The following is a 27109-nucleotide window of genomic DNA, read 5'->3' on the forward strand; positions in this document are numbered from 1 at the left end:
AATGGCTGGGGTCACCCGTCTTGTAAAGACACTGCCCAGAAGAAGCCAACACTAAACCACTTCTGCACAAAAATTTGCCAAGAACAATCACCTATGTCATACAACACAGCACATAATGAATGAACTACTGATGTGGAATTCTCCAGCTGAAAGGATGCTGGAAGCTGATGCAGATTTAAAAGAGAATTAGATAAATACATGGAAAAAACTGGGGAAAGACACAGAGATTCTTAGATCGGCACATGAACGAAGGGAAAATGGAGGACTATGAGAGAGGAAAGGGTCAGACTGATTTTAGAGTAGGTTAGAACTCAGCACAACATTGTGAGCTGAAGGGCTGGTACTGTGCTGTATTGTTCTATAGAAAAGTCTACAAAAAGTGGTGGAAACACCCCAGTCCCTCATGGACAAAGCCCTCCCCATCATTAAAAATATTTTCAAAAAGACAGCATCCATCAAGGACCCCCACTATCAAGGCCATGCTTCATTCTCACTGCCACCAACGGGAAGGAGGTACAGGAGCCTTAGGTCCCACACCAACAGTTATCACCCTTCAACCATCGCGGTCCTGAATGAACGTAGATAACTTCACTCACCTCAATCCGGAACCAATTCCACAATCTATAGACTCCCTTTCAAGGAGTTATCAACTTGTGTTCTCAGTATTTCACTTTTAAAAATATATTATTATTTGCACGATTTGAAATCCACAGCACATTACAGGCCCTTCGGCCCACAATGTTGTGCCAGCCATGTAACCTAACCTAGAAACTGCCTAGAATTTCCCTACCGCAGAGCCCTCTATTTTTCTAAGCTCCATGTACCTATCGAAGAGTCTCTTAAAAGACCCTATTGTATCCACTTATTGGATATATAAAAGAGGAAAAATCTTTTTGCATAGTTTTTCATACTATATTTCATTATTTTCCTGTGAATGCCCACAAGAAAATGAATCTCAAGTTAGTATGTAATGACATACAGTCAATGTACAGTACTTTGACATTAAATTTACTCAATATTCCTGGAGCTAGAAAGAGTGGGATTGATTGGGGAGATCTTTCATAGAGACATTACAAATATGAATGACCAAGTGAAATCCTGTTTCTTTACGATTTGGAAAGAAAACCAAAGATTGATGTCGCTTTTGTGTTTTACAACATCCCTGGCATCGTGGTTGATCAAATGAAAACTAATTTGCGCATAGCATGAGTTTGCACTCAACTGGGAGGCTGGGTGTTTGTTTAGTCAATAGAACCAGCTGTTGGCTTCCGGAGACATTATTTTATGAAAAAAGGTAATAGGAGAAAATTGAGAACGTGTTTAAATCCCAAAGGCACCAGAAATGTTAACAATACAGTCTGATTGTCACCTGGTGGAGGGTGAAGCCGCCAATATAACAGGTGTCAACACCTGCTGTCAACAAAGTGCAATCGTAAGAATCAGGTATTAAAAAAAACTCAAAGTTCAAAGTAAATTTATTATCAGAATACATATGTGTCACCATATACAACCCTGAGGTTCATTTTCCTGCAGGCATACTCAGCAAATCTATAGAATAGTAACTGTAAACAGGATCAATGAAAGACCAACCAGAGGGAAGAAACTGTGCAAATGCAAATATAAATATATATTAATAAATAACATGAGATAATGAGATAACGTGTCCTTAAAGTGAGATCGTTGGTTGTGGGAACATCTCAGTGGATGGAATGGCAGTGAAGAATGGGTGGTTCGGAACAAGGCTTGTGGCAAGGATGGAGATGGTGCATTGCGGGTAGCGTCAGCAGCAGGAGTAACCGGGCAGCCTAAAAGAATATTCCGGAAAGCAGAAGGAGAAACAACACAAAAGGAAAATGAAATCACAGCCAAGGCACCACAGTGAAAAGATGAAAATGGAAAAGCAGTAAAAATGATCAACTTAAACAAGTCACGGTTACAGCAATGGAAGTTATACTGCTAGTGTGTCTGTGTGGTACCTGTACTTCATCATCGTCGTTTCAGCTTTAACATTTTAAAGCACTATGTACATTTATCTTTCATAACATGATCCCTTTTCTCCCACTCTCCTGCCACCAGTTCCCCGTCCCCTAATTCCGTGCTTTTACCCCCTCTCCTTTGTCCTTTCCCATCTCCAATGTCCTCCATCGTTCTCTCTCTCTACCTCTTGATCCTCTTTTTTTCTGTTCTTTGTTTCTCTTTCCATTCTTTTATTCTCTATTCCTCCCTCTCCCTCTCTATTCGACTCCCCTCCCCATCGAAAGGCTTGGATAGAGTGGACGTGCAGAGGATATTTCCTTTAGTGGGTGAGTCTAGGACCAGAGGGCACAGCCTCAGAAAACAAGGACGCACATTTGCAACAGAGATGAGGACGAACTTCTTTAGCCAGAGGGTGGATGAATCTGTGGAATTCATTGCCATGGACGGCTGTGGAGGTCAAGTTTTGGGATATATTTAAAGCTGAGGTTGATAGTTTCTTGATTAGCTGGGGCATCAAAGGTTACAGGGAGAAGGCAAGAGAATGGGACAGGGATCAGCCATGGGCATGAGAGGGATAGTAAATCAGACATGGTGGAGCTGGAGATTTTAACCACGCGAACCTCAAGTCAGTGCTCCCCAAATTCCATCAGCTTGTGGACTTTGCAACGAGAGGGGAGAACACGTTGACCTTGTTTACACAAACATCCCCAACGTGTACCGGGCGGAACCCCGCCCCCACCTCGGTTACTCAGACCACATCTCTGTTATGCTAATCCCAGCATACAGACCGCTCGTCAGGTGCTCCAGACCAGCTCAGAAGCAGGTGAAAACCTGGCCAGCAGGAGCCATCTCTGTTCTTCAAGACTGCTTTGAGCACACTGACTGGCACATGTTCAGGGAGGCTGCAACCGATGGCGACTCTACCATCTTAGAGGAGTACACAGCATCAGTGACTAGCTACATCAGCAATTGCATCGATGACGTCACTGTGGCCAAGACCATCACTACACGCGCTAACCAGAAGCCATGGATGACCGCGGAGGTGCGTGCGCTGCTGAGGACCCGTGACTCTGCCTTCAGAGCAGGCGACAAGGCAGCCCCTAACAACAGCAAGGGCCAAATTGTCCCGGGCCATCAGAGAGGCAAAGCGTGCACACGCCCAGCGAAACCACAGCCACTTCCAGGGCAGCAGCAACACACGGTGCACGTGGAAGGGCATTCAGGCCATCACCAACTACAAGACAACATCTCCTCCCAATGACCAGGTGCTGTGCCTGCGTCTTACCGTGGCCGATGTGAGGAAAACTCTATGCAGGGTCAACCCATGGAAGGCTGCTGGACCAGACAATATTCCTGGCAGAGTGCTCAGAGGATGTGCAGACCAGCTAGCTGAGATTCTCACTGACATCTTCAACACCTTCCTGAGCAGCGCCAACGTGCTTCAAGGCCGCCACCATCGTCTCCGTGCCGAAGAAGTCTTCAGTGTCCTGCCTCAATGACTACCGTCCCGTTGCACTCACATCTATCATCATGAAGTGTTTCGAGAGGCTTGTCATGAGGCACATCAAGACCCTGCTGCCCCCTCACTGGACCCCCTGCAGTTCACGTATCGTCCCAACCACTCAACATACACCATCGCCACCATCCTTCACCTGGCCCTCACCCACCTGGACAAAAAAGGCACGTACGCTCGAATGTTGTTCATAGCTTTCAGTTCAGCATTCAACACAACCATTCCTCAGCACCTGATTGGAAAGCTGAAACTGCTGGGCCTGAACACTTCCCTCTGCAACTGGATCTTAGACTTCCTGACTGGGAGACCTCAGTCAGTCTGGATTGGAAGCAGCATCTCCAACACCATCACACTGAGCACGGGGCCCCCCAGGGCTGTGTGCTCAGTCCACTGCTGTTCACTCTGCTGACCCACGACTGTGCTGCAACACACAGCTCGAACCGCATCATCAAGTTCGCCGATGGCACGACCGTGGTGGGTCTCATCAGCAAGAACAATGAGTCAGCATACAGAGAGGAGGTGCAGCGGCTAATAGACTGGTGCAGAGCCAACAACCTGTCTCTGAATGTGAACAAAACAAAAGAGATGGTTGTTGACTTCAGGAGAGCACGGAGTGACCACTCTCCGGTGAACATTGATGACTCCTCCGTTGAGATCGTTAAGAGCATCAAATTTCTTGGTGTTCACCTGGCGGAAAATCTCACCTGGTCCCTCAACACCAGCTCCATAGCCAAGAAAGCCCAACAGCGTCTCTACTTTCTGCGAAGGCTGAGAAAAGTCCATCTCCCACCCCCCATCCTCACCACATTCTACAGAGGATGTATCGAGAGCATCCTGAGCAGCTGCATCACTGCCTGGTTCGGGAATTGCACCGTCTCGGATCGCAAGACTCTGCAGCGGATAGTGAGGTCAGCTGAGAAGATCATTGAGGTCTTCCTTCCCGCCATTACAGACATTTACACCACACGCTGCACCTGCAAAGCTAACAGCATTGTGAAGGATCCCACGCACCCCTCATACAAACTTTTCTCCCTCCTGCCATCTGGCAAAAGGTACCGAAGCATTCGGGCTCTCACGACCAGACTGTGTAACAGTTTCCTCTCCCAAACCATCAGACTCCTTAATATCCAGAGACTAGACTGACATCTACATCACTTATTATCATATTGAAATTGTCCTCTACTGTGCCTGTTGTCTTGTTTATTATTTATTTATTAATTAATTATTGTACTGTCCTGCACTGTTTTGTGCACTTTATGTAGTCCTGTGCAGCTCTGTAGTCTGGTGTAGTTTTTGTGTTGTTTTACGTAGTCTAATGTAGCCTTCTGTTGTCTCACATAGTCTAGTGTAGTTTTGTGTTGTTTCATGTAGCACCATGGTCCTGGAGGAACGTTGTTTCGTTTTTACTGTGTACTGTACCAGCAGCTTATGGTCGAAATGACAATAAAAAGTGACGACTTGATTTCCTGTCAGCCACCTTATGTACACACACACTCCTGTGCCTAACATCATTTTATAGACATACAATCAGTCAGTGTATATAAGATAATCTTATGCATTTATATTAATTATATTTGTTGTGTTCTTTATGATTGTTGTGTTTTTTTGTGTTGTATTGGATCCAGAGTAACAATCATTTTGCTGTCTCTTACACTGACAAATGACAATAAATAATCTTGAATCTTGATCTTCACTAACAATTTAGGCATAGATAGAGTGAATGCTGTTTTTTCCCCCAGGAAAGGGAATCAAGAGACCCCTTAAGACCCTTCATCCAGATGTCGAGCATCCATATCCCTCCACAGACGCTGTCTGACCTGCTGAGTTTTTTCAGCGGTTTCTTTGTTGTTCTAGTCTGGTAAAACTTTCTCTAAGGCAGGGGTTCCCAACTTGGGGTCCATGGACCCCTCGGTTAACAGTAGGGGTCCATGGCATAAAAATGGTCGGGAACCCCTGCTCTAAGGCAGATATATCCAAAAGATAACTCAGCATTCAAGTCTCTCCAAAGCCTGCCACAGTATAATTATAACAAGGCTTCTTTTGTCATTGGGAAGCAAAACCGTTCTCAACCAAAAGCCCCTTTGGCATCATGATGGGCAGAATTATACTGTAGGTAACCTGATCATGGCCTGATAAGGGAAGTTTCAATGCATGGGAACGCAAGAGGTTGGCAGAGAGTTGTGGACACCGTCCAGTCCATCACGGGCACAGCCCTCCCCGCCACTGACAGCATCTACAGGAGGCACTGCCTCAGGAAGAGGGTATCAGTCAGTAAGGATCCCCAGCATCTGAGTCATGCCGTCTTCTTGTTATTTCTGACAGAAGCCTGAAGTCCCACACCACCAGGTTCAGGAGCAACTACCTGCCCGTAACCATCGGGCTGATGGACCAGTGGGCTCAACCCTAACCCGCCCTCAGCAGTGCAACACTGCAGACCACAGCGTGCACTACCATGTACTCTTGCACTGATGTCTTGCTTCTGCACAGTCCTTTTCCCATTGTATGCTATAATTTTATACTCAAATTATATTCTGTGTGTGATCTGTACCCTCCAGGAGGACCATAACCTTGTCACAGGGTTTGGAGGCTTGTGTGCCTCAATGACCCGGAGGACTATGGAGTCAGGGCGTTATGCTTTGGCTCTTGGTAGGGTCACCCGTGCCAAACAGGTCAAAGGGTAGAGGTCAGATGAAAAGTGGTCCACCGGTCCTCCAGGTTCAGGGGTTCAGCTCAGGTCTAACGACCCTGACTGGTAAAGCAAAACTGTTATGGAAACAGCAATGAAGAACCCTCTATATCTGTGTGCGACGGTAGTGACAGACAGAGATGGAGGACCTTCATTGCTGCCCTGAACACCAGCAGCATAACAGACAGTAAGTAAGTAAGTCAGTGATCTGTACCAATGTGTCTGTGATGCTCCTGCGCCTCACCGTACTTGTTCACAGAACAATAAACTCCACCTGACTTGAGACCAGAGAGAGGCCACTCGGTTGTTTCCCTGCAGCCAACAGCATTGATTAAAAACACATTTGCATTTCATTTGACTCGAGCTCGCTGAGTAACACACACAAAATGCTGGACAAACTTGGCAGGACAGGTAGCACTTATGGAAAGGGCACCACAATAGTTTAGCAGATAGTGCAACGCTACCACAGCCCGGTGCGCCGTAGTTTGGAGTTCAATTCGTCCGTCCTCTGTAAGGAGTTTGTATGTTCTCGCCATGAATTGCCCCGGGTGCCCCGGTTCCCTCCCAAATTCCAAAGGCGTACTGGTCAGTAGGTTAATTGGTCTTTGTAAATTGTCCTGTGATTAGGCGAGGGTTAAATCGGTGGGTTGCTGGGCAGTGTGGCTCATTGGGCCTGAAGGGCCTATTCTGTGCTGTATCTCTAAATAAAAATTTTTAAAAAGAGTCAACGTTTCAGGCCGAAAACCTTCATGAAATGTCGATTCTTTGTCCCTTTCCATAGATGCTGCCTAACCGGCTGAGTTCCTCCAGCATTTTGTGTGTGTTGCTTTGGATTTCCAGCATCTGCAGAATCTCTTGTGCTTATGGAGAGCTCTTGAGTAATTTATTTTTTTTATTTCTTTAAGTGGATAAACCTTGTTTGAGAGAGTACCTGCAGCATCCTGAACTATTGGGACATCGCTTTTAATCGGAGTGGGAGCAGCAATGGTCGGGTTGAGACCTGGCGTGCTGGTTGGTATGACATTCCTGGCGGATCCGAGAGTCACGCTGAGCAGAGAGTGTGAGAGACAGGATGGAGAAAGGAGGAATGGCAGTGAAGAATGGGTGGTTCGGAACAAGGCTTGTGGCAAGGATGGAGATGGTGCATTGCGGGTAGCGTCAGCAGCAGGAGTAACCGGGCAGCCTAAAAGAATATTCCGGAAAGCAGAAGGAGAAACAACACAAAAGGAAAATGAAATCACAGCCAAGGCACCACAGTGAAAAGATGAAAATGGAAAAGCAGTAAAAATGATCAACTTAAACAAGTCACGGTTACAGCAATGGAAGTTATACTGCTAGTGTGTCTGTGTGGTACCTGCACTTCTTCATCATCGTTTCAGCTTTAACATTTTAAAGCACTATGTACATTTATCTTTCATAACATGATCCCTTTTCTCCCACTCTCCTGCCACCAGTTCCCCGTCCCCTAATTCCGTGCTTTTACCCCCTCTCCTTTGTCCTTTCCCATCTCCAATGTCCTCCATCGTTCTCTCTCTCTACCTCTTGATCCTCTTTTTTTCTGTTCTTTGTTTCTCTTTCCATTCTTTTATTCTCTATTCCTCCCTCTCCCTCTCTATTCGACTCCCCTCCCCATCGAAAGGCTTGGATAGAGTGGACGTGCAGAGGATGTTTCCTTTACTGGGTGAGTCTAGGACCAGAGGGCACAGCCTCAGAAAACAAGGATGCACATTTGCAACAGAGATGAGGACGAACTTCTTTAGCCAGAGGGTGGATGAATCTATGGAATTCATTGCCATGGACGGCTGTGGAGGTCAAGTTTTGGGATATATTTAAAGCTGAGGTTGATAGTTTCTTGATTAGCTGGGGCATCAAAGGTTACAGGGAGAAGGCAAGAGAATGGGACAGGGATCAGCCATGGGCATGAGAGGGATAGTAAATCAGCCATGGTGGGGCAGACTCAATGGGCCAAATAGCCTAATTCTGCTCCAATTCCTCATGACCTTGTGGTCTCACATATGTTGCTGCATTACAACATAGGTAAATTGACCAGTAACAAAGTGTGCAAAGAAGACAAGAGCTTCCTTGATGAGCTCTATTAACCCTTCTGCTTCTCCAGATGTTCACATCTGTGTTTGATGTGCTGACTATCTTTTGCTGACATTAGGTTCTTGGTGTCTTTGACTGTCACTGGCCATTCTAGTTACATTCACAATGAAATGCCTGCTAACCGGGGTTTCACTGAGCTGCAACATTACTTCAAGAGCCTCTAGACCACACTTGGAATATTGTGCTCAGTTCTGGGCACCTCATTGTAGGAAAGATGCGGAAGCTTTAGAGAGGGTGCAGACGAGATTTACCAGGATGTTGCCTGGGTTGGAGAACATGCTTTATGAGGTAGAGCAAGCAGGATGAGAGGTGGCTTGATAGAGGTGGGCAAGATGATAAAAAGGGATACATCGAGTGGACAGCCAGATACTTTTCCCAGGACAGAGGTCGCTAATACCACGGTTCATCATTTTAAGGTGATTGGAGGAAAGTATAGGGGAATGTCTGAGGTTAAGTTTTTTTACACAGAGTGGTGGGTGCATGGAATGCCCTGCCAAGAATGGTGATCGAGACAGATACATTAGGGGCATTTAAAGAACTCTTAGATAGGTATGTGGATGATAGAAAATGGAGGGTACGCAGCAGGGAAGGGTTATTTTGAACTTCTCCTCACCCCCCCCCCACCTTCTTATTCTGGCCTCTCCCCCTCTCTAGTCCTAATGAAGGTCTCATCCTGAAATATTGACTGTTTATTCCTCTCCGTAGATGCTGCCTGACCTGCTGAGTTCCTCTGGTGTTTTGTGTGTGTCATATCTGCAACAGTTCAGATCATTGACCTGACCATTCCTCGCCCACTGGGTACTTGCAGCCCTTTCACATTGTGTGTATTTCCCGACCTTAATTACAGGTCTGTCCTTTGACAAACACCTCCCAGCACCGCGGAGGTTGCTGGCTTCAACATGAACCTCGATGGAGGAATCTGATGGTTGAACGCCTCACCTGCCACACTGCTTTCGTTTCCCACCGGGGTGCTGGTGCAGCTGCGGTCTGGAACCGAAGACTCGGAGGACAGGCCGGCCGGGCTGGTGGCCATGGGGTAGTCCATGCACTCATCCGTTTCCATGTCCACCATGTTAGACGATGACGTCACAGCTGAGGAGCCGCTGGTGGCAGCCATGTTGTCAGTGGCATCGTCGCTCCTGGGCCCCTGTGGAGAAAGAGCCAGGGTTGAGAAGAGAGGCATGGCCAGACACCCCTCACCCTCTCCACCACACCACACATCCATCTGGTGTCCTTTTCATCCAGTCCAAAATGGTATGGGATGTTCCTTCTGCCGATGTACCTCACATACTGTCCGCCCTACATGCCTCACCTTGTTGCCATGAAAACCAAGGCTTCAATCAAAATCCACCAATCTGTCAACAAAATCTCTCTTTGGAAATGACTTTTGATTCCATGACATTCCCTAGTTTTATTTTACAGGAAGCAATCAATTGGCACATCTACGCGAAACATACAACACTGAAAGCAACACCTATCATCAGGGACACCCACCACCCAGGTCAGGATCTCTTCTTGCTGCTGCCATCGGGAAGAAGGTACAGGAGCCTCAGGACTCACACCACCAGGTTCAGGAACAGTTACTACCCCTCAACCATCAGGCTCTTGAACCAGGGGGGAAAACTTCACTTACCCCATCACTGAAATGTTCCCACAACCAATGGACTCACTCTTCATCTCATGTTCTCAATATTTATTGCTTATTTATCTATTATTAGTATTTCTTTTCTCTCTTGTATTTGCAGTTTCTTGTAATTTACACTGTGGTTGAACGCCCAAGTTGGTGTGGACCTTCATTAATTCAGTTATAGTTATTATTCTATGGATTTATTCTGTATGCCTACAAGAAAATGAAATGAATCTCAGGGTTGTATATGGTGACACACATGTACTTTGATAACAAATTTGCTTTGAACTTTGTGTGCTGGAATTCCCTCCACTAGCTTGTTGCAACAACTCTCGAATAGTTCCCTGCCCTGGGAAAAAGATACTGACAATCTATCCAATATAAATACATCGTTGATTAAAGGAATGCATCAAAATGTATTTTAAATGTTGTACAACTGTATAAAATTGTCTTTGTTGAATGGCTGACTGGAACAGTGGGTTATCTGAAGGGAGCTCAACTATGCATCTTATCCAGGGTCTGAATTAATTGACCGGTGACACTAGAAAAAAGCAAAATTCATAAATGGGATTATTCCTTCCAACATGACACCTCTCTGATTCTTCAGCTCCTCTATGCCCCATTACCACCCCCAAATTGAATCACTCCTCAATTAGCAGCTGCGTCTTCAGTGGCCAAGGCCCTAGCTCTAAACTTCACTTTAAGTCCCTTTCCTTCTTCAGGACACTCATTGAAGCCTTTCACCTTGACCAATCCTTTGGTTACCCTGTGTGGCACATAGCCTAATAACATCTTCCAAGAAACACCTTGGACACCTAACTGGTTAAATACACTCAGCCTCACTTTATTAAGTACCACCTATACCTAATAAAGTGGCCACTGAGTGTATGTTCATGGTCTTCTGCTGCTGTAGCCCGTCCACTTCGAGACTCGACATGCTGTGAGTTCAGAGATGCTCTTCTGCACGCCACTGTTAAAACATGTGATGATTTGAGTTACTGTCTCCTCCTCGTCAGCTTGAACCAGTCTGGCCATTCTCCTCCGACCTCTCTCATTAACAAGGCGTTTTCGGCCACAGAATTACCACTCACTGGATGTTGTCTGTTTTTGGCACCATTCTCTGTAAATTCTAGAGACAGTTGTGCATGAAAATTCAAGGAAAACAGCAGTTTCTGAGACACACAAACCATCCTGTCCAGCACCAGCAATCAACCCCACGGTCAAAGTCACTTAGATCACATTTCTTCCCCATTCTGATGTTTAGTCTGAACAACAACTGAACCTCTTGACCATGTCTGCGTGCTTTTATGCATTGAGTTGCTGCCACATGATTGGCTGATTAGATACTTAGATTAACAAACAGGTGTACCTAAAGAAGTAGCCACCGAGTGTATTGATATCAGCTAAGAATTTTGATTGATGAAGTCGTCCAGTGGGACGAAAGTGGGGAAAGGTTGGGGAAAGAAATGAAAAATGAGGATCTTAGTTTTTGATCAAACTAGAAAGGTACCTGGCTGTGGATCTTGTCGAAGTTCTTGCCCAGCATTCTCCTCATGTGCTTTCGAGAGTGGGATGTCATCTGGTGCTTAAGGAGGAAGGAGAAGAGGCAGCCATCGCGGATGCAGTGGAAGTGACTATTTACCTGGTTGTACTTGCAGCCTGCAAGACACAAGAGACAAATAAGTAAATAATGTAGGCCTTGCCAGGCAGCATCTCCAGAGTGGAAAGAGTACTGGGTGGGCGCGTAGCAGCTTGCCCATTGCCCCAGAAGCGACAATGATGTGTCATCACATTGACAGTCCTGACAGTGCACAGGTGAGGAAAATGGGTTAATGCACAATGCTAGGTCTCTGCAAAATGGTGCCGCGTTGGACTGAACACAGTTGCCACGGACACCCCTCAAGTTCCTATTAAATCTATCTCCTCTACCTAAAACCTATGCCCTCTTGTTCTTGATTCCCCAGTCCTGGGAGACAAGACTGAGTGCATTCACCCTATCGATGCCCCTTGGAGGTTGATAAAGACAGTCAGGAATTGGGCTTACAATTAGATCAGCACCATGAATTTGTTATATGCCAAAGCAGGTTTGAAATGCTGTGCGATTTGCTCAGGCCCCTGATCAATATGTTTGATTGATACAGCAGAGGAAATATCCCAGAGTAACCAATATATACCCCTAAAGCCATCCATGATCTTCGTAACTTCCCTTTGAATTGGCCTAGCTGCTAGTTCAGGGCAATGAAAGAGAGTGCAAGGGTTAACGTATGAAGAGTGTTTGATGGCTCTGGGCCTGTATTTGCTGGAGTTTAGAAGAATGAGTAGGGAGATTCTCACTGAAACCTATCAAATATTGAAATGCCCAGATAGAGTGGACGTGGAGAGGATGCTTCCTATTCTGGGCGAGTATCAGATCAGAGGGCACAGCCTCATTACAAAGATGTCCCTTTAGAAAAGAGATGAAGAGGAATTTCTCTACCCAGCAGATGGTGAATCTGTGGAATTAATGCCACAGATGGCTGTGGAGGCCAAGTCATTGGGTGTATCTAAAGTAGAGGTTGGTCAGTTCTAGAATAGTAAGGTTATCAAAGGTTATGGGGAGAAATCAGGAGAATGGGGTTGAGAGGGATAATAAATCGGCCATGGTGGAGCAGACTCGATGGCCTGAATAGTCGAATTCTGATTGACTGTGGGCAACAATTGCGGGATGTGGTAACAGTAGCAACACTGCGCATTCTTCAATCAAACCCAGCTTGTTAAATTGATGGTAAATCATCAGTCAGGTTTTAATTCACCTCCTGTAATTAATATCTGCTGAATTTAATGCAAGCATATTCATAAAGGTATTATAAAGAGAAGAAGTCATAGAGAGGATTATAACTGACGTGGTAACGGTTTGTGCTTTAATCAAACCTAATTGGTTGTAGCTGAAAGCTTCAATGCAGCTTTGAAAATTAAAAATGTTCTGGAGGGATGTTTTTCCTATATTTGTGTCTCTCTTCTGTGGAAATAAAGGGATATAATCTCCTATCTTCTCCTTCTATCTTGGATCTCAGTTCTTGGCTTCTTCATAACTGTGGCTGCTAAACTCCAGAGCAGAGGTGAAAGCCACCGACTCCAGCCTGGTTTAGTGTACTGTAATTATAGTTTTGGCCCAAGCTACCCTTACCAGTAAGCTCGCACCAGCGGGAAGTTTGTTAGCTCCACACCTGTCCTGAGGATTGCTGGAGTTAACCATTAAACTCCCGATGCTGACAGGGCAGCAGATCTGGAAAATGATGTTTTCCTCACTAATTTCAACTTGGGTAATGGATGGCTGTGTTTTGGAGAAGCACTTTAAGCCGAACCATCATACACACACACACACACACACACACACACACACACACACACACTTACTTTATGATAATAAAGTGGGGTTCTTGCTTGACCATGTTGTTCCCACACTGCTAAAGACATAGAGTTATGCAGATAGGAAAAAGGATTTGAGTTCAACTTGTCCAAGCCAACTACCTGAGCCACTCCCATTTACCCATGTTTGGCCCATAACCCTCTGAACTTCCCAATTCACAAACTGTCCAGACTGGACCGGTTCATGGATAGGAAAGAGTTAGAAAGAAACTAACTGTTGCCACCTCCAGCAGTTGCTCTTACAGCTCGTTCCAAACACCCAGCACCTTCTGTAAGAAAAACCTGCCACACAGGTTCATAGTCATCAAGAAATAGAACATGACAGCACAGAAACAGGGCCTTCAGCCCATAAATTCGTGCTAAACCATTAATCTGCCTCGTCCCACTGCCCTGTACCTAGATCATAGCTCTCCATACCCCTCCCATCCATGTACCTATCCAAACTTTTCTTAGCTGTTGAAATCAACCCTCATCCATCACCTCCTCTGGCAGCTTGTTCCACATCCTCACCACCCTTTGAGTGAAGTTGTTTACCCTCAAATATTTCACCTTTCAACCTTGACTCATGACCTCTAGTTCTAGTCTCACCCAACCTCAGGAGAAAAAGCCTGCCTGCATTGACCCTATCTATACCCCTCATAATTTTGTATATCTCTATCAAACCTCCCCTCATTCTCCTACACTCCAGGGAATAAAGACCGAACCTTTCCCTATAACTCAAGTCCTCAAGTCCTGGCAACATCTTTGCAAATTTTCTCTGTACTTAAAGGTTCCTTTCAAATCTTTCTCCTCTCACCTGAAATCAATGTTCCCTAGTTTTAAACTCCCCTACTCTGGGAAACTCCTCAACCCAGGGTGAAGATACGTTGCTACCAAAGGAAGTATAAGGTACTCTTTCCCTCCGCTAGCCTGCAGGTCACCCTTGGCAAGGCGTATCACCTGCTCAGCCCCCGATCAGGGTCGCGTGAAGCCATGGGAGCAGGTGGTGGATGGTCATACGAGCAGCCGGTGCAGATCACAAGTCCTGGTTATGTGACCACTGACGCCAGGCAGACAACCTCTGAAGAGTATTGATAATGGCTGGGGTCACCTGTCTTGTAAAGACACCACCCAGAAGAAGGCAATGGCAAACCACTTCTGTCGAAACATTTGCCAAGAACTATCAAGGTCATGGAGACCATGATTGCCCACATCATACGACCTGGCACATAATGATGATGTCATATGACCGGCACATAATGATGATGATGAGACTGGGAAATCCGCCTTATTTATGTTCTCATGAGTTTATAAATCTCTATAGCGTCACCTCTCAGCTTCCTACACTTCAGGGGAGGTAATTCCAGCCTGTTCAGCCTCTCCTAACTCAAGCCATTTTGCAGATGGACAAAATAAAAATAAACTTTGCAGTATACTGTGTGCAGTGTTGTGCCTCTTATCGAAGAAAGGACGCACAGGCATTGGAGAGGGTTCAGAGGAAGTTCGTGAGAATGACCCCGGGGTGAAAGGGTTAATGTATGAGAAGCTTTTGATGGCTCTGATCCTGGCAATACCCTTGTGCATCTTGTCTGCACCTTCACGACAACCAGAACTGCACACAATACTCCAAGTGTGGTCCCACCAGCAGTTACAAGCATACAAATTATGAGCAACAGCAGGCCACTTGGACTTTGAAACTTGCTCTGACTGTGATCCCGGCTCTGCACTCACATCCGCCCTTGCTGATTCTTAAATCATCCCAGACTTTTGACTGGGTGGGAGCCAAGAGGTCATATGGTGAAATCTCTATGGAAACATCCAGTCAGAATAAGCAACGTGATTTAGGAATCACACATCCAGTTCATGCCCAAGTTTTCAGGATGCTCCAGAGTCAGGAATCCAGCCAGACCCTTCTCTCTTCAGAACTGACGTGGATTTGGCCATATTGGAAGGTCACCGTAACACAGGTCAATTAATCAAAGGAACTGGCAGTTTACAGGTGGACAGGATATGAACAAACTTTGCAGTCAATTGTGAGCAATTTTGAGCCCCTTATCTAAGAAAGAATGTGCTGACATTTCAGAGGCTTCAGAGGAAGTTCATGAGAATTATCCCGGGAATGAAGGGGTTAATGTACGAGCAGCATTTGATGGCTCTGGGCCTGTACTCACTGAAGTTTAGAAGAACGAGTGGGGATCTCAACGAAACCCTATTGAAGATTTAAAGGCCAAGATGGAGTGGACATGGAGCATGTTTCCATTGGTTGGGAAGTCTACAGCCTCAAAGTAGAAGGATATCCTTTCAGAACAGTGAAGAGGAGGATACTTTGAGCCAGAGGGTGGTGAATCTGTGGAATTCATCACCACAGAGAGCTGTGGAAGCAAATTCAAAGTGGCGGTTGATACATTTTTGATTAGTAAGGGTGTCAAAGGTTATGGGGAGAAGGCAGGAGAATGAGGTTGAGTGGGATAATAAATGGAATGATGGAGCAGACTCGACGGGCTGAATGGCCTAATTCTGCTCCTATGTTATAGAGTCAAAGCCTCTGCAGCAACGAGGAGGGGTTAAATGGAAGGACTGGAGAGCTGCTGGATCTGAAGGACAAGTTCAGGTGTGATAGGAGTCTTTCGCTGATTAATGATGAAAGATAATTTAGATTTTATTAGATTTGTACTGAGTGGAAATTGTAACTCTCAATATCTTTTGGCCACTCTCCCAGGAGCATTAATTGCTTCCTTTCAGCACCTCACTTCCCAAGGGCTGCGTGACACGCGCACACAATCCCACAGTTGGCAGTTGATGCGGTAAATTACTAACACCGGGAGAATAAGCGGCCACGGATGTCAGCACCTGTCGGGGTTCTCTCATGAGGAGCATTCCTTCAGTCCAGTAATCTACAGAGAACTTCTGATGTAAAAGCTGGCTGACTTGATGTCTACCTCTGCAATACAGTCACAGAGCATGGATAATGATCATGGAAACCATATGGCTATTCAGCCCATCATCCAGTGGGCAGTCTCCATATTAATCCCATTCTCCAGCACTTATAGCCTTCTATGTCTTCTTCAAAACCTCAGCCCTCCATGATCTCCAGCCCACTACAGCTGTTGGTGGATCCCTAACTTACACTGCCCCATCCCCGTCAGCCATGTACCTCTGGAATTCCCTTGAACCTGCAACCTCGCTTTCCTACACCGTCTCTCATGTCAGTGTAATGGTTAGCACAACGCTTTGCAGTACCAGTGACCGGGTTCAATTCCCACCACCCCCTATGAGGAGTTCTCCCAGTGACCGCGTGGGTTTCCTCCGGGTGCTCTGGTTTCCTCCCACACTCTAAAGGTGTACCGGTTGGTCATTGTAAACTGTCCCATGATTAAGCTACGGTTAAAAATTGGGGGATTGCTGGAAGGGCCTATTCAGCACTGTAGCTCAACAAACAAACAAATAAATAAACAAAGTCCACCTCTTTGGACTTGCCCTGACATTTCCTTAGTTGACTTTCAGCTACAAAGGATCCAATAATTGAAAGAGTACAGAGAAAATTTACCAGGATGTTGCGAGGACTGGATAATCTGGGTTATAGGGAAAGGTTGAATAGGTTTGGATTTTATTCCTTGGAGCATAGGAGAATGAGGGGAGTATTGATAGAGGTATACAAAATTACGAGGGGTATACGTGGGGTAAATGCAAGCAGGCTTTTTTCCTACTGAGGCAGAGTGAGACTAGAACTGGAGGTCATAGGTTAAGGTTGAAAAGTGAAATATTTAAGGGGGATCTGAGGTGAAACTTTTTCGTTCAGAGGGTGGTGTGAGCTGCCAGTGGAAGTGGTGGATGTGGGTTTGCTTGCAACATTTAAGAGAACTTTAGATAAGTACACGGATGAGAGGGTTATGGAAGGACATGGTCCAGGTGCGAGTCAATGGGACTAGGCAGAATAACAGTTTGGCACGGACTAGATGGGCCGAACTGCGCTCTCTGACTCTATCATACACCGTGGGACGTTCTGCCACATTGACGTCATTACGTAAGTCCCTGCTGCTGTAAAATGGGTCCCTCTTTTGCCCCTTGGTTTCTCACCTAGCCTGCCACACTCTTCCCGCTTGGTGAAGTACTTGAAGCCATTGGCCGCTCGTCGCTCAGCCTTCTCATGCTTTTTGATGTGCCAGGGGAGCTTTGTAGTGATGTTGGTCACAAAGTTGCAGAAGGGCCGTAAACAGTGGTAGTGTCCTCTCATACGGAATTCACATTGCTGCAATGAAAGAGAAGCATCTTGTTAGATCACAGCGGGCTTCCGACATTATATAACATCTTCCTGGGCTCTCCTATCCCTACTGAGCCTGAATCATTAGCTACAAATCAGTCAGGCCAGGCAGCATCTAAACACAGGGTTCTGCAGACGCTGGGAACCCAGAGCAACACACACAACATGCTGGAGGAACTCAGCAGGCCAGGCAGCATCTATTGAATAAACAGTTGATGATTCAGGGCTGGAAAGGAAGCGGGGATAAGTCAGAATAAGAGGGTGGAGGGAAAGGGAAGATGTACAACCTGGCAGGTGATAGGTGAAGCCGTGTGGGGGGGGGAGATGGGTGGGTGGGGGAGGGAGGGAGGACGGAGTGAGAAGCTGGGAGGTGATGGGTGGAAAAGGTAAAAGGCTCAAGAAGACGGTAGTTGACAGGAGAGGAGATGGGACAAAGGGAGAAAGGGAAAGAGGAGAAGCACCAGACGAAGGTGATAGGCAGGTGAGGAGAAGAGAAGGGCTAAGAGGGGAGTCAGAATGAGGAATGGGAAAAGCAGGAAGCGGGAGGGGGAGAAATGATCAGAAGTTAGAGAAATCAATGATCATGCCATCAGGTTGGAGGCTACCCTGACGAAATATGAAGTGTTGCTCCTCCAACTTGAGAGTGGCCTCATCATGGCAGTAGAAAAGGCTGTGGACTGAGATGTTGATATGGGAATGGGAAGTAGAATTAAAATGGGTGGCCACCGATTAAAACAGCCAGTAGATTTCTTTTCCTGAAGGTCATTAGTTCCCTCCCACATCTCAAGGGCGTGCAGGCTGGTTGGGGTGACTTGTCACTGTAAGTTGCCCTGGTGTGTGGGTGAGTGGTGGATCATGTTTGGGGGTGGAGGTGTCAATGGGATTGTGGGGAGAACAGGATTAATGTAAAACGAGGAACTTGTTCTTGCAGAAATGTGGCTCCAGAACAACATCTCCTGCACCATCAGTCTTCAGGGCGATCCCACTCAGGGGCTTATTAATATCATTTTTTGTGACTGTATATGCTATCGTAACTATTTGTGCTGTGTGCTGTGTGTGACTGTAGGTACTGTGTTTTGCATTTTGGCCCCGGAGGAATACTGTTTCATTTAGCTGCATAAATGTGTTAAGGTTGAATAACAATTAAACAAATTTATATGAACTTTTATGTACTTATTAGAGAGTGTCTGATAATGAGGATCAACATGGTGGGTTGAAGGGTTTCCTTCTGTGCCACATGACTCTATCTCCTGTTGGAACTCATTAGCTACCATTACTCATCCTAACTCAGGTAATATTGTCTGTCCTTAATTGCCTTCTGAACTGTATACCCTGTTGGGCCATTTCAGAAGGCATTTAGACCATAAGACATGGGAGTATATTAAGCCATTCGGCCCATGGAGTCAGCTGTGCCATTCCATCATGGCTGATTTATCTTCCCTCTCAATTCCAATCTCCAGCTTCTCTCTGTAACCTCTGACTTTCTTACTAATTTATTTATTTACTGCGATACAGCGTGGAATAGGCCCTTCGGGCCCTTTGAGCCACACTGCCCAGCAATTCCCCGATTCAACCCTAGCCGAATCACGGGACAATTTACAATGACCAATTAACCGACAGACCGGTATGTCTTTGGACCGTGGGAGGAAACTGGAGCAACCGGAGGAAACCCACGCAGTCACAGGGAGAACGTACAAACTCCTCAGAGGCAGTGGCGGGAGTTGAACTCGCGTTGCTGGTACTGTAAAGTATTGTGCTAACCACTACGATACCTATCAACCTCTGCTTTAAATGTACCCAATGAATTTAGAAGTAAACCACACAATTCACTATGACATATTAAGTTCCAGATTTTAATTAATTTCTCTGGCTGAATACATTAGTTCAGACCTCTGGATTGAGAGTCCAAAAACTGCTCTGGTATAGCGTCCTATGCCATCCTGGGAGTGAACATGGACACATCACTGATGCCTCTAGTCATTCATGGGTCAACTACTCAATCAATGTTCTTCGATTGGTTACTGTGCTGCTGTCTTTAACCTCGCTCCCTGTGCCTTTGCTCTAAATGTCACCAATTAGTCATCCCTCAAGGGTGCACTCCATTTTTAGCTGAGTGAGTGACGGTGAACAGTTCCAGTTTTACAGGTTTTTTCACTTCAAGACAACCTCTAGGAATCTGTGAACTTCAGGTGTTGAAGCAGAATAAATCTTACACCAGCTGAATGGGAATTTCTCTGAGCAAACGAAAGGGCAGGAAAACAAAAAGCAAATGCTGTAAAATTTGTGTTAGTCACAAGGACGGGCACAGATCTAAAAAAAAAAGAGGGAAAAAGCATCTTTGAGTCCAGAGTGACACACACAAGATGCTGGAGGAACTCAGCAGGTCAGGCAGCATCTATGGAAATGAATAAACTGTCGATGTTTCATGCGGAGTACCTTGATTAGGGACTGGAAAGGAAGGAGGAAGACGGCAGAATAAGAAGGTGGGGGGGGGGGGGAAGGGTAAGGAGTCCAAACTAGAAGGTGATAGGTAAAGCCAGGTGAAGGGGCAGTGTAGAGATTCACCTCTACCAAAGGAGGTGTAAGGCGCTCCTTCCCTCCACTAACCTGCAGGTCACCCTTGGGCAAGGCGTAGCACCTGTTAAGCCTCACTGATCTGGGTCACGTGAAGTCAAGGGAGGAGGAGGTGGATGGTTGTATGAGCAGCTGGTGCATATCACAAGTCCTGGTTATATGACCACTGGCGCCAGGCAGACAATCTCTGAAGAGTATTGATAATGGCTGGGGTTACCTATCTTGTAAAGACACTGCCTAGAAGGCAATGGCAAACCACTTCTACAGAAAAATTTGTCAAGACCAATCATGGTCATGGAGACCATGATCACCCATGTCATACAACATGGCACATAATGATGATGTCATATGACATGGCACATAATGATGATGATGAGGTGAGGGGGAAGGTAGGTGGGTGAAGGAGGGAGGAATGAAGAGAGATGCTGGGAGTTGATAGGTGGAAGAGGTGAAGGGCTGAAGAAGACAGAATCTGATAGAAGAGAGTGGGCCACGGGAGAAAAGGAAGGAATGGCACCAGAGGGTGGTGATGGGCAGCTGACGAGAAGAGGAGGGGTAAGGGGAGAGCCCGAATGAAGAAAAGAGAGAATGGGGGGGGGAGATAAATTTCTCAATGTGGTTTTGATATTTGTTATGAAGTGGATCTGTTAGGCATCTGACAGATAAAAATGCAAACTGAATGCCGAGACCACGGTGTGGACCCTGCTAGGTTCACCGTTGAGTCAGAATGAGTTGGGGGGGGGAACTCGGCCATTCTTCAGCCACCCATTTTACACATCTCATTTCAATCAACTCTGCTCAGATTCCGCTGCTCACCCTTATGCTGGGGGTGGGGGCACTAAGCAGTGGCCAATGATTCCCGGAACCTACATGTAGGAGCAATCCAGAATTCCGAAGGGAAGTCACCTGTTGGAGAGACCCAACGTAGATTGGGGAACCACTTTGTCGAGCATTTATGGCTCCATCCAGAACAGACAGGATTTCCCGAGGCCACCCATTTTAATTCCACTTCCCATTCCCATTGCAACATGTCAGTCCATGGCCTTCCCTACTGCCACCATGAGGCCTCTCTCAGGTTGGAGGAGTAGCACTTTGTATTCAATCTGGATTCCTTCCAACGTGATCACATGAACATCGATTTCTCTAACTTACGGTAATTTCTATCTCCCACTTTTCCTGTCTTTCCATTTCCCAATCTGGCTTTCCTTTTACACCTTCCCTTTCTCCTGTGGTCCACTCTCCTTTCCTATCAAATTTCTTCTTCTTTATCTCTTTACCTTTACTTCTTCCACTTATCACCTTCCAGCTTTTTACTTCGTCTACCTCCCCCCCTTAGCTGGCTTCACTTATCACCTTCTAGCTTGTACTTGTTCCCCCCCGCCCAACACACCTTATTCTGGATCCTTGCCCCTTCCTTTACGTTCCTCAGGAAAGGTCTCAGTCTGAAACGTTGACCCTTTATTATTTCCACAGATCTACTGAGTTCCTCCAGCATCGTGTGTGCGCTACTCTCGGAGGAAACCTAAATAGTCATGGGGAGAATGTGTGAGCTCCAGACAGACATTGCTGGAGGGCAGGATTGAACCCTCATCACTGAAGCTGTGCCACTGCTCCCCACCCGCCCCCATGCCGGCCTGTGGATTTGAGATTAAAGGCTCGCCCTTGATGTGAGAGTAGGTGGTGTGGGTCTACGGCAGAAGCCACGGTCCACCCTGTCCATCAGAGCTCATTCTAGTGGTGGCTAGCTTTCATTGGGATCCAATCCTTCATTGCTTTAAACCGGTAAACCGGTTAATGATTTTCACAAGTACTAAGGGTCACTGAAGCCGAAGGCCAAGGGTCAGAGCCCTGAGTCTGAGATTGTTCTGCCAAGCATTGTGGGAATACCACATTGGCCCTGGAATGTGTGACGGCACTTGAGGACTGGCCCCAGATGAGAATCAGGTAAATAAACATATCATTATGTATTGCAATGTAGGGCTGCTGTGTAACAACAAACTTCCATAAAACTCAGCAAACATGGTCAAGAGGTTCAATGGTTGTTCAGACCAAACTTCAGAATGGGGAAGAGATGTGATCTAAGTGACTTGACCGTGGATTGACTGCTGGTGCCAGACAGGGTAGTTTGCATATCTCAGAAACTGCTGATCTCCAGGGGTTTTCACACACAACAGTCTCTAGAGTTTAGAAAGAGTGGTGAGTAAAACGACAAACATCCAGTGAGCGACAGCTCTGTGGGTGAAAACAGCTTGTTAATGAGGGAGCTCAGAGGAGAGTGGCCAGACTGGCTAAAGCTGACAGGAAGGCGACAGTAACTCAAATAACCACACATTACAACAGTGACGTGCAGAGGAGCATCTCCGAATGCACATGTTGAACCTTGAACTGGATGGACCTCAGTGGCCACTACATCAGGTACAGGAGGTCACTGAGTGCACATCGCAGACAAATGACACACAACTGGCATCTTAAGCTTTTCAGTAGCATCTTTTAGGCTGTTTTGGGGGGAGGTTTCGGTCTAAGGGAGGACTCAGATGGTACAATAGTCTAAAGATGACCATCAGCCAGGTAGATCCACCATCAGGGGGTAAACTGAGTCTGCTTACCTGATTTGGACAGAGACACTGCAGAGAGTAGTAGGAGAACTGGTCACGCACGTTGACCAGGTTGTTGTTGGGATTGATGTGGTCTAGACAGTGTGATTCTGCTTTCCCAGAAGTTTTACAGACGTATTTGCAGTTTCCAAACAGACAGTGGAAGTGAAACTTGTTCGAGTATTTGCAGTCGGTCGCCAGACAGGGATCACTATGGGAAAATAAGAACAAAGTTGGATAAAACTTATGGTGACCAGGAAGGAAGACCTGCATTTCTATCGTGCCACTCCTGGATTCAAGGCATTCTGAAACTTTTGGATCCAGTGAAGTTCTTCCTGAAGTGTTAGAAAGAAGGCAAAGAGCAATACATTAATGACTGAATGTCTTGGTGACATTGACAGGGGAATAAATATCAAGTAGATCATTGATATACTTGAGCAATCGGTTTAACCTTTCAACTAAAGGAAGGCATTCCCACTGTGAAGTCCCCCTCCTCCATCTTCCACAATTCAGGTCTCCCTCTGTTCTCCAACTCCCTCAGAGAGGGTCTCCCTCTGTCCATCTCCCACAGTGAGGGTTTCTCTATGTCCATCCCCCACAGTGAGGTCTCCCTCTGTCCATCTCCCACAGTGAGGGTTTCTCTATGTCCATCCCCCACAGTGAGGTCTCCCTCTGTCCATCTCCCACAGTGAGGGTTTCCCTCTGTCCATCTCCCACAGTGAGGGTTTCTCTATGTCCATCTCCCACAGTGAGGGTCTCCCTCTGTCCATCTCCCACAGTGAGGGTCTCCGTCTGTCCATCTCCCACAGTGAGGGTTTCTCTATGTCCATCTCCCACAGAGAGGGTTTCCCTCTGTCCATCTCCCACAGTGAGGGTCTCCCTCTGTCCATCCCCCACAGTGAGGTCTCCCTCTGTCCATCTCCCACAGTGAGGGTTTCTCTATGTCCATCCCCCACAGTGAGGTCTCCCTCTGTCCATCTCCCACAGTGAGGTCTCCCTCTGTCCATCCCCCACAGTGAGGTTTCCCTCTGTCCATCTCCCACAGTGAGGTCTCCCTCTGTCCATCTCCCACAGTGAGGGTTTCTCTATGTCCATCTCCCACAGTGAGGGTTTCCCTCTGTCCACCTCCCACAGTGAGGGTCTCCCTCTGTCCATCTCCCACAGTGAGGTCTCCGTCTGTCCATCTCCCACAGTGAGGGTTTCTCTATGTTCATTTCCCACAGTGAGGTCTCCCTCTGTCCATCTCCCACAGTGAGGTCTCCCTCTGTCCATCTCCTACAGTGAGGGTTTCCCTCTGTCCATCTCCCACAGTGAGGTCTCCCTCTGTCCATCCCCCACAGTGAGGTCTCCCTCTGTCCATCTCCCACAGTGAGGGTTTCTCTATGTCCATCCCCCACAGTGAGGTCTCCCTCTGTCCATCTCCCACAGTGAGGGTTTCCCTCTGTCCATCTCCCACAGTGAGGGTTTCTCTATGTCCATCTCCCACAGTGAGGGTCTCCCTCTGTCCATCTCCCACAGTGAGGGTTTCCCTCTGTCCATCTCCCACAGTGAGGGTTTCTCTATGTCCATCTCCCACAGAGAGGGTTTCCCTCTGTCCATCTCCCACAGTGAGGGTCTCCCTCTGTCCATCCCCCACAGTGAGGTCTCCCTCTGTCCATCTCCCACAGTGAGGGTTTCTCTATGTCCATCCCCCACAGTGAGGTCTCCCTCTGTCCATCTCCCACAGTGAGGTCTCCCTCTGTCCATCCCCCACAGTGAGGTTTCCCTCTGTCCATCTCCCACAGTGAGGTCTCCCTCTGTCCATCTCCCACAGTGAGGGTTTCTCTATGTCCATCTCCCACAGTGAGGGTTTCCCTCTGTCCACCTCCCACAGTGAGGGTCTCCCTCTGTCCATCTCCCACAGTGAGGGTCTCCCTCTGTCCATCTCCCACAGTGAGGTCTCCGTCTGTCCATCTCCCACAGTGAGGGTTTCTCTATGTTCATTTCCCACAGTGAGGTCTCCCTCTGTCCATCCCCCACAGTGAGGTTTCCCTCTGTCCATCTCCCACAGTGAGGTCTCCCTCTGTCCATCTCCCACAGTGAGGGTTTCTCTATGTCCATCTCCCACAGTGAGGGTTTCCCTCTGTCCACCTCCCACAGTGAGGGTCTCCCTCTGTCCATCTCCCACAGTGAGGTCTCCGTCTGTCCATCTCCCACAGTGAGGGTTTCTCTATGTTCATTTCCCACAGTGAGGTCTCCCTCTGTCCATCTCCCACAGTGAGGTCTCCCTCTGTCCATCTCCTACAGTGAGGGTTTCCCTCTGTCCATCTCCCACAGTGAGGTCTCCCTCTGTCCATCTTCCACAGTGAGGTCTCCCTCTGTCCAGGGGGAACCAGTTTTAAAATTTTCTGTTTGGATAAGGCAAACTTCATCCAAATTCCAATATGTGGCACTAGAGTCATCTAGGAGATGTTTAAAGTGTGACAGAAGTAAAATTTTATACATGTGCAAAGTTTGTAGCAATTGAAGTTTTGGGATTTGGGGCTTGTTGTATGGTTTACTTGAGGGTTGTTGTACGAGTTAGAGGGTGTGCTATGAGAATAATTCCCACTAGGCACTGCAATCCTGCAGAAGCCCTAATCAAAATCCGAAGTTCAAGTTCAAATGATCAAGTTACATGTCACCATATACTACCAGGAGATTCATTTTCTTCTGGGCATTCACAGTAAATACAAAGGAACGCAATAGAATCAGTGAAAACTGCATACAAAGGCACATAGATAACCAGTATGCAAAAGACAACAAACTGTGCAAAAGAAAAAAAACCCACAAAATTATTATAATAATAATAATCAATAAATGAGTAATAAATATTCAGAACATGAGTTGTAGAGTGTTTGAAAGTGAGTTCATAGGTTGTGGAATCAGTTCAGTGATGAGGTGAGTAGAGTTATCCACTTCACTCTGGTTCAGGAGCCTGACAATCGAACGGTAATAACTGTTCCTGAACCTGAGGTCGTGGACTTGAGACTCCTGTACCTCCTTCCTGATGGTAGCAGAGAGGAGAGAGCATGGCCTGGATGGCGGGGGTCTCCTCGTAGATGTGCTTAATGGTGGGGGGGCTTTGACTACGATGGACTGTGTTGTACGCACCACTTTTTATAATAGACTTTTCCATTCAAGGGCATTGGTGTCTCCATACAAGTCCGTCATGCAGCAAGTCATTATACTCTTCACTGTGCTTTTATAGAAGTTTGTAAAGGTTTTAGCTGGCATGCTGAATCTTTGCAAACTTCTAATAAAGTTGAGGTGCTGCCTTGGCATGAGAGGTAGGCAATAAATACTGCATTTGCCAGCACCACCCGTGCCCCACAGGAGAAAATTGTGAAAAATGTTCCCTGAGTAACGAGGAGCCAAAAGAGCATGTGCCTCGGAGGGAATCTCCCCTCCCCTCCTGTGGTTTGAACTTGGTGACAATTCCCCTTTAATCAGAATATTATAAATAATAAAGAATTTCCCACAAATAAACAGCAGGTTATTTCCCCATCAGCTTTTCTTCCATTCCTCTTATTGCTACTACAACTCAGCGACAGCGGGCAGGCTCTGTCAGCGTATAAATTGAATCAGAAAAGCCACCTCTCATAAAACGAGACCGCCCCCCCCCCTCACTAATTCCCAGTGGGTCCTGGAGATGTGCTGCGTAGTTCCTTTGGACTCTATGGGCAACATATCAGACATTAACCCTCTGCTGCTTACAACACAGTTCACTGGACAGTCCATGGGAGGACCTGGCTTCTTTCAAAATTGGAACAGCACCATCAAACCCTGACATAAAATTCTGTTGCCTTGATTATTTGAACTAAAATTGCCACTGTCACTTCTACCTTATAGATGACAGATCACCGTGTGCAAGCTTAAAGCATTAATCCAGCCACATGGGCTTGTATATTGAACATTTGTGTTTCTTGACAACCACTAACCCCTTTGACAGAGCTGGCTGCATAATCTATTTTCGGGTATCTGTTATTGTCTGTTTGACATATGACACTAATCCGTTACCTGACTGTAGTTATGTGATTGATACTGTGAACTTTCCTACATCATGGAAGTTTATAATCTACATTTATCACTGCCACTTCACGAGGATCGGAGGCAGCTGTGGATGTCGGAATGTCTCCAGGAATTTACAGCTGCCATTAAGAGCCTCAAAACTGTATGCATTATGAAGCGTAAAAGACGCAGCAAGGGGGAATGCAAAGAAATACTGGGAGGAAGTACTGTGCAAATGGGCATTTGTTCCTGTGGTAAATCTGAAGGTGCATGAAATCCAAAGCAACACACACACTAAATGCTGGAGGGGCTCAGCAGGTCAGGCAGCATCTATGTAAACAGTCGATATTTCAGG

At 46.5% G+C, this 27109-nt stretch overlaps 1 protein-coding gene across 1 annotated transcript in view; it reads right to left on the reverse strand.

Annotated features, from left to right (window-relative positions):
* The window catches only part of casz1 (castor zinc finger 1), a gene marked incomplete at its 5' end in the record, with an annotated part of 136799 nt that overhangs the window by 14503 nt on the left and 95187 nt on the right, over positions 1 to 27109 (reverse strand). The window contains 5 exons of the mRNA XM_063032856.1: positions 7108 to 7359; positions 9222 to 9429; positions 11420 to 11568; positions 17374 to 17545; positions 22738 to 22936. Of these exons, the coding sequence (XP_062888926.1) occupies positions 7108 to 7359; positions 9222 to 9429; positions 11420 to 11568; positions 17374 to 17545; positions 22738 to 22936 (980 nt within the window). The remainder of the gene's footprint in view (positions 1 to 7107; positions 7360 to 9221; positions 9430 to 11419; positions 11569 to 17373; positions 17546 to 22737; positions 22937 to 27109) is intronic.

Source organism: Mobula hypostoma, chromosome 25 (genome assembly GCF_963921235.1).
Source record: "Mobula hypostoma chromosome 25, sMobHyp1.1, whole genome shotgun sequence".
NCBI classification, from domain to species: domain Eukaryota; kingdom Metazoa; phylum Chordata; class Chondrichthyes; order Myliobatiformes; family Myliobatidae; genus Mobula; species Mobula hypostoma.